Genomic DNA, 7,586 nt, shown 5'->3' on the forward strand with positions numbered 1-7,586 from the left:
CAGCCTACGACGTAGCTACGGCGTGAGTTCGACGCAGAAGTATAAATTTAGCTTTATACTTTGGGTTTCATGTGCGCGTCTAAACGATTACATGTACACAAAAATATGTCAAAATGACTGGCTTGAAGATTCACTTAAACACAGTTTATGTCGTAAATGGATGTAGTTATGGAAATATATATATATATATATATTAGTCACCTTTATTTATATAGCGCTTTTTACAATACAGATTGTATCAAAGCAGCTTCACAGTGATAACATGAAATAATACAACAACTTCTTGTAATCATTTAACACACACACATATATATATATATATATATATATATATATAACAAAAAGAACCGATAGGAATACCGTTAAAGTACCGGATCAATAAGCAGTATCGGTAAGAGTAGTAATACTGTTAATACCTTAACGAAACCCATCCCTAAAACTAAATTAATTGTAGTTTCAAACTTCATCCTTTTGAGTCTCTAAACAAGGCACATGGCTGTCAGATAAAAGCTGAATAACTACAGTAATAAGAATTACTTATTAGTAATAAAACGAAAGTCCGCTCCTTCAGAAATTTTTTTTTAGGACAGGTTTATACTTGTTTCTAATTGCCTGGGTGTGGTATCAGTTTAGTCTCAAAAACATGCACACATTGTGAAAGCTCTGTAAATGCACAGCGAGTTAAGCATGTGCTGATATTCTTGCTCATGCTCTTTGTTGTGTGCTCTGTCCACAAACTGACACTCTTAATTTTCTTCAGAGCACTTAGTGTGCTGGTGTGAGGCAGGGATAAACATTTTTAGATATTCAATTGATTGGTAATTCGAGAGAGAGAGAGAGAGAGAGAGAGAGAGAGAGAGAGAGAGAGAGAGAGAGAGAGAGAGAGAGAGAGAGAGAGAGAGAAATGCTCTGTGTTGGGTATGTAAGGGATGTATATTTTATATAAGGGTTGTAAATCAGATAAGTTCAGCTATAACAATGACAGGCTCAATCACTGGCCTAATGCCGTATAGGCAAAATAAACTTTGGCATACTGTTTGCATAAGGAATTGCATAGGGACATAATTATATACATTATATCCTTTGTGTTTTAGCAATGATGTTTTCTTGACAGAGACTCACACTGTATGCCTGATATACATGCCAGTACATTTTAAATTCATTATGAATTTGACTTTCAAATGATTGAGGGAGAGGATAGTAAGAGCTTGGCTATCAAGCAGAGGCAGAAGGGCAGTTATCTGTGTATTGCGGCTCTAGGACTCCTGAGAGTTTCTAATCAGCCAGAAAAATAAATCTGTGCTAAGTCTGGAAGCGCCTACTCCTCACAAAAGAACTGGATTTAGGGTGTTTGTAGGCCTGGAGCTGTATTGAGAATGGCAGTCTAAGCAATAGCAGAGCAGTGCTTTTATAAAACTCCCAGATGGGAATCCACAAATAAGGTGCAAATCAAAATGTGCTACACAGCACATTAGAAAACTAAATTAATTGCTCTTACAGCTCATTTGCATATTCAAAGAATAGCTTTAGACCACCATTACAATCACAAAACAGAACTGAAGTCTGTTTGCATCATTGATCATTATTTTCCTGTTTATCACAGTAAAGCTGCTTTGAAGCATTCTGTGTGGTATAAAGTGCTATAACTTGACTTGGCCATACTGTAGCATTACAATTCATTTAAGTTGGATAGTATTAGTCTGGCGTACAATACATCAAACAAACTGTTTTAATTTAAACTAGTCAATACACTTATAAATGTTGAAACAGCCAAACCCAACCAAACACACAGTAGTGTGTTCTGTTCAGAGCATGATGTGGATGCTTTTAATGTTAAAAGGAAGCTCACACCACAGTATCAGTTTTGTCTTGATGCAGCACATCTGACTTAATAATACAGTAATACAGTAGGTCTTACAAAAAAATCATCAAAAACTGTATCGTAACACAGTTGAAGACTTGTCTTTAAGGTCTATAATGTGTACGCTACAGTGTACGCTAATTTGTTTGAGCTCATGAAACTTCAAACCCATTAATGAAACTGTCGAGCAAGGACAGCGCAGTAGCTGAAAAACAGCCACCATACAAGCCTGTGTGTGTCCTGCAGTCCTGGGGATTTACGAAATGACTTTCACTGTCCTTGTCTAAAATGTGTTTTAATAAGCCACACGCTGCTCACACGTAGAGCACAATATGAGATGCAATATGAGCGCTACAGTATAACTCTGAATCACAGGTACAGTGAGAAAACAGAGTGCATTGCCCTTAACAAATGTTCTGTTGGAATTATTTAAATAAAAACTAGAAACAGCCTTTACCACATACCAGTTCAGCAATAAACCAACCTCATCTCAAGGTATTTCAGTGTACTGTTTGTTAGCATTACTTTTAATGTGTATGATATGTACTCTTGATGAAATAAAGTGTGATGTTGCTGCCACCACATCATAAACAAGTATCACTGAGAAATTATTTTTCCTGAAAGCATTCCAATAAAAACAACACATTACACGAGTCACTGAAGGGAAAGGGCAAATTAAAGATTGTGTCTGGAGAAACACTAATCCTGCACTTGTTAAATAGGCATAAAAAGAACACAAGTGTCAATGTTATAAGCATTATTTAATCCTGATATCTGCTAGTAAAGTGCATTCTCATAAATCTTCAATTATCTTTAATAGGGGGTTGACATTTAAACATGAAAATATCTGAAATTAAGGAAAAATCTTTCAGAACAAAACATCACACACTGTAGCTGATACTGTGCACATACTTGGCTACTAAGAAAAGCACACTAGACTATATGATAAGAGTTTTTAATATTTTTACCCTGTTTTTGTCATGTCTTTCTAGGTTAAACTTCAGACTGTCTCTAGGCTAAACTAACAACTGTAGTTGTTATGCAATTTTATGTAAACTAATCTTAATTTTGGTGAGCTTAATTTCTGTATGTAATGTGTCCATCCACATGCATAAAGATGAAACGCATGATTTCACCCCAATCATATTTCTTTTTTCATTGCTTGTCTAGTGCACACCACTGCGGACACAGACTGTACAGAGCAAAGAAGAGAATATAATGGAAGGAACTGAAATGAGACAATTACCAGTGTGTCCAAGAGGCATAATGCTGCATTAGTGCGTCTACAAGACTGATTAATGATCACTATGCTTTGTACTAACACAATAAAGAAGACAATACTAACATTTGTAATAATAAAAATGTGAATTATGTTAAAGGAAATGTATAGCTTAAGTTAAGGTGTCTCGCTCTGATTCTTGGTTTTACAATAACTTGTGCAGGTGTTATTTGAGTCTGAGAATGAAATCATTTTGTGACAGAATGAGGTGAATGTTTTAAGGTTCCCCATACCACTGCTAATATTAAACATGCACAAACTTTAGATCAAAAAGAACAGTTGCCAGAACAAAATACCATGGATGTTCTTATGCAATCATCACAATGTCTCGATCAGATCCTGAATATTATGCCCATGATTTTAGGTTGAGCTTTCTAATAAGATGCTATCCGGGTCACCTCTTACCGTAAAATGATGTCATCTATGTCTGGGGAAACAAGGGAACTAAACTTACCACACTAGGAACAAAAGTCAAACAACAGCTATTTTAGCCTTTCAAACCTTCACCCCATAAATCTGATAATCACGACAAATGTTTCAAGGTAAAAAATAAATATAAAAATGCACAACAAATGCACAAAAATCCTTGAAATATGATAACTCTCCTTTTCTCTTCATATGTATATTAAGCTGTTGAATCAGTGGGTTTAATGTGACACATCCGCTTTTCTGTGGAAGCTGAAGACCTGCAGTAAACAGCAAAGGGCTAAAATCCAGAAACAAATCCCAAACAGACACAGACCCGGTCGCCTTTGGGCTGCTACATAGAATGAGATGGGTTTTATTAACTGTAATCTCAAACACCTGTCTCCCTGCAGTACAATCACTTCCAGTGAAGTCCATGGGGCTGCAGATCACACACTGTCTTAACTACACCTATGATTATACCTCAATATGGCTGGTTCACTTTCCTTTAACTGCATTTCATCCCACTGTTGTCACTGAATATATCCAAGTTCAGACTGAGAGAATTTAATGATACCAAAAATAGGAATTTCTCAACTTTTTTCCAAGTAAGAAACTGACAAGATGAAAGATTATGAATTAGACAAAAACATGTGTCATTCAACTAAACAGATAAAGCAGACATAAAGGTGCTGATTCTACACTGGATGACCTTAATGAAAATGAATCATCCTTATTCTCAAAGCTAGCCTGACATCATGTAACTCAAGATAAACGAGTGGAAGGTTTAAGATTTATGACTGTTTTCCCCTTTTGGCAGTCAGGTGGTAATTAATCACATTAAAGCAATTAAGAAGGTTGTCTCTGCACAACTGGCCTTATCTCGATTGTCCTTCCGATTCACAGCTGCCTGTAAAGTACTAAAGGTTTGTGGAAAGTATTTATCTGTCAATTCATTTTTGTTACAGCTGATAATCAGTATTACCACAAAACCTACAGAGAGAATTGAGACAAAGGAGTGTCTCTGAACAAAGATGGTACTGGTTTGTTGTAACTGATTCTCTGGAAGCAGTAAACAACTCTGTCAACCTGTGACTATAAAGAAGAAACAGTGTGAAATTCTGTCAGAATGCTGTAACGAAGATACAATAATAAATGTAGCACACTAAAACAGCTTGTGCAGGTGTAAATCCCTCAAAATCTGTTTTGCAGAGGCTGGGAAAGAAATTCAAGGACACACTAGGGCCTGCTTCTTATAGTAGGCTATAACACGCTCCAAATGGACTGCACGTTTGGAAAGCTTACATTTTACAAACTTGCATACTCGTCATCCTCATGTCACTAAAAAGGGAGAACTGAGTGAGAACCGAACCTACCTTTCTCAGTGGTCACAAGAGGCTTTGAGGTGCTTTTCACTGTCCATGAACTCTTTGCAGTATCCAGTTCAGGTGGGCTTGTGTTTTCTGTGCCAGTAATTGGAGAGGAAGAAGTGGGTTTTACTGTAATGTTTAGTCTTGTGGAGTTTTCTTTGACTTGACTGCCTTTGGAGGTTGGGTTCATTGTTTTGGTAAGAAGCGCTGCCGTGGTGGTCTTCCATAAGGGCTGTAGTTGGTTAGTTTTGCCAGTGGTTTTGAAATCCCTGGTTGTGATGGTCATTGTGGAGGTGAAAGGTGAAAACCTAGAGTCCCTGTCGTCCTCTTGTAAGTGGTTTGGGATGGTGGTCGCCTCCAACGTCTCACCCAACACAGCACGCGGTAGTCTCGCGCCTGGAGACGCGTTCTCATCGCTCAGGCGACGTACAGTAACGTTACGCGACAAACCAGCGGTGTATCCAAACAACAATAACTCCACAACTGAGAACAGTAACATAGTGTAACGCATACACGTCATTTTGTTCTTTAACTCCCCATGTGAAACGTTTCAATTGTATCCTTTAGTTATATAGACAGTTACTTCCTACTATCGAATCCGTGTTTCATCCGATTGTCTCCACTTGTCCACTCGCGCTGTGAACTGCACGGTTTCACTCCAGCGGGACTGACAGTTGTAAACCCCGCCTACTACGGCAACGGCCACGCCTCCACCCAATCAGAGCGCAGACTTCATGAAGATTGACGTAACACTCCACCGATCATACGACTGTGAGGAGGAGCCTCAAAACTGACAACTCAATGAGCTGTCTTAAAAAGTGACAAAAGAAAGAAACAGCTCAAATATTGCGAGATACTACCGAGAGCCTGCAGTGAGAATGAAACCTTCTCAAAGAAAACTACGGGAAGTTGCTGCAATGCAAAACATGTAGGTTATATCTAATATTTATAAAATGGATTTCTTCTATATATTCTATTTGCAATGTACGCTATTAACAAAATGGATGATATTTGTGTACTGACGCATTATTGTTTAGACAGAATATCATCTGTACAATTTAACACAAAAAAAACATCTAGAAACATGAAAACATAACCCGTAGAAATTGTGCTTAAAACCACATTATGGAAAAAGGACAATTTAACGGCGTTTAATTGAGTCTATCTTAATGGCTTGATTGTTAATGGATATTTTTTTACTAAGTTCCATTCGCCCAAAAACAGGCTTAACAAAAGCACGAGAAAGACGCAGACTAAAAGTCGCCTACACTATAGAGTAATTGCGTCCTCTAGTGGTGACGCACCATGAGTAAAGAACAGCTGCTCAACGTCTGAGAGTGAGGCTCTGAGCAAAATTCATTTTACTACTAGTATTTCAACAATAATTAAGATAATTAATAGAATATAATGTAACAATTTATTTTAAAATATCACAAAATAAATAAAATAAAACAACCTCTTAAATACAATGCTTTGATTTTAAGTATTTTCAGTCTTCTCTGAGGGGTTGACCATGAAAAAAGAGAAAATGGGAATGATAAAAATACCTGCAGTAGCCTATTTGATACTCCAATATTTACATATGTTCTGTATAAAGCTACTGTCTGTATGCACACCACATTGTTACAGTTTTTCTCAATTGCTAAAATACTAAAACCTATTGGCTGAACAAAGTTCTCAGTTGCCTGAACTCATTTAGCTAACTGTGCAGTCTGTTGTCAATACCTTAAACCATTTCACATGGTAAAACACAATTTGCAGATCTCACTTAGACTTTTCAGCAAAACTCTAAACACATTCTCATTCTCAAAACACATTCTGCACTCTAATGCACACGTCATCCATACTGGTAAGCACAAGTGGCAACAGTCAAATACAAATAGAGAACACACGTCATTGATTGAACACAACCACTCAAAATTGATTTAACCTGTTTCAAATGATGCCCAAAGACAAGAAGCACACTGATCACATGTTTACTCCTTTGATTTTAGTATTGTATACTGTAGTACAGTGCATTGTAGGCTGTATACTGTACAATGAACACATTGTATGGCCCTGAACATTGTGCTTTCCATTTGTTAACAGTACTGACTGCTCAATAGATTTTGACAGGTTGCAGGTTCATATCAACAAAGAACAAGAATTACAGTATCAGAGACAAAGGACAAGTTTGTGAGATGCAGAGTAGAGTACTGTAAAAATAGGGGTATAAGGAGGAGGAAGAACAAAGAAAAATTGCAAAGAGCAAAGCAGAGTAGTCATTTCTGATCAATTTTGAGCAACTATGATAGTTTTTGTTCATCAAAAGACAATGACGGAAAAATATGAAATTTGTTTTGAGATAAAAAATGTTCTTCTCCCTGAACTTTTTGATGGTACAGTAAGGTGTCACGGGTAAGTCTACAAACAGAATAGTAGTCCATAAATCTTTCGAGAACTATATGTTTTGAACAATGTGTTTTCAATTTTTTGGTGTATTGTTTACTGACTGCTTGATAGTGTATATCATTTTGATCACTTTGTCTATGATTTGAGAGTGTTTGATTTTGAACACAGGTAAAAACTGGTTTGAGGCGAAAGTTTCATTTTGCAAGAGGAGTCAGAGGTTTTGTAAATAGTGCTTGAAGATGAGGGTTTGTGCTTAATGTTTTTAGAAAAAGGAGCAAGG

At 36.9% G+C, this 7,586-nt stretch overlaps 1 protein-coding gene across 1 annotated transcript in view; it reads right to left on the reverse strand.

Moving 5' to 3' along the window:
• The window catches only part of LOC311294076 (multiple epidermal growth factor-like domains protein 9), a 95,842-nt gene extending 90,282 nt beyond the window's left edge, over window positions 1-5,560 (reverse strand). Inside the window, exon 1 of the mRNA XM_084414737.1 lies at window positions 4,922-5,560. Within this exon, the coding sequence (XP_084270863.1) occupies window positions 4,922-5,435 (514 nt within the window). The 5' untranslated portion in view covers window positions 5,436-5,560. The remainder of the gene's footprint in view (window positions 1-4,921) is intronic.
• Between the last annotated feature and the right edge of the window lie 2,026 nt (window positions 5,561-7,586).

The sequence above is a fragment of the Rutilus rutilus genome (assembly GCF_951802725.1).
Source record: "Rutilus rutilus genome assembly, chromosome: 7".
NCBI classification, from domain to species: domain Eukaryota; kingdom Metazoa; phylum Chordata; class Actinopteri; order Cypriniformes; family Leuciscidae; genus Rutilus; species Rutilus rutilus.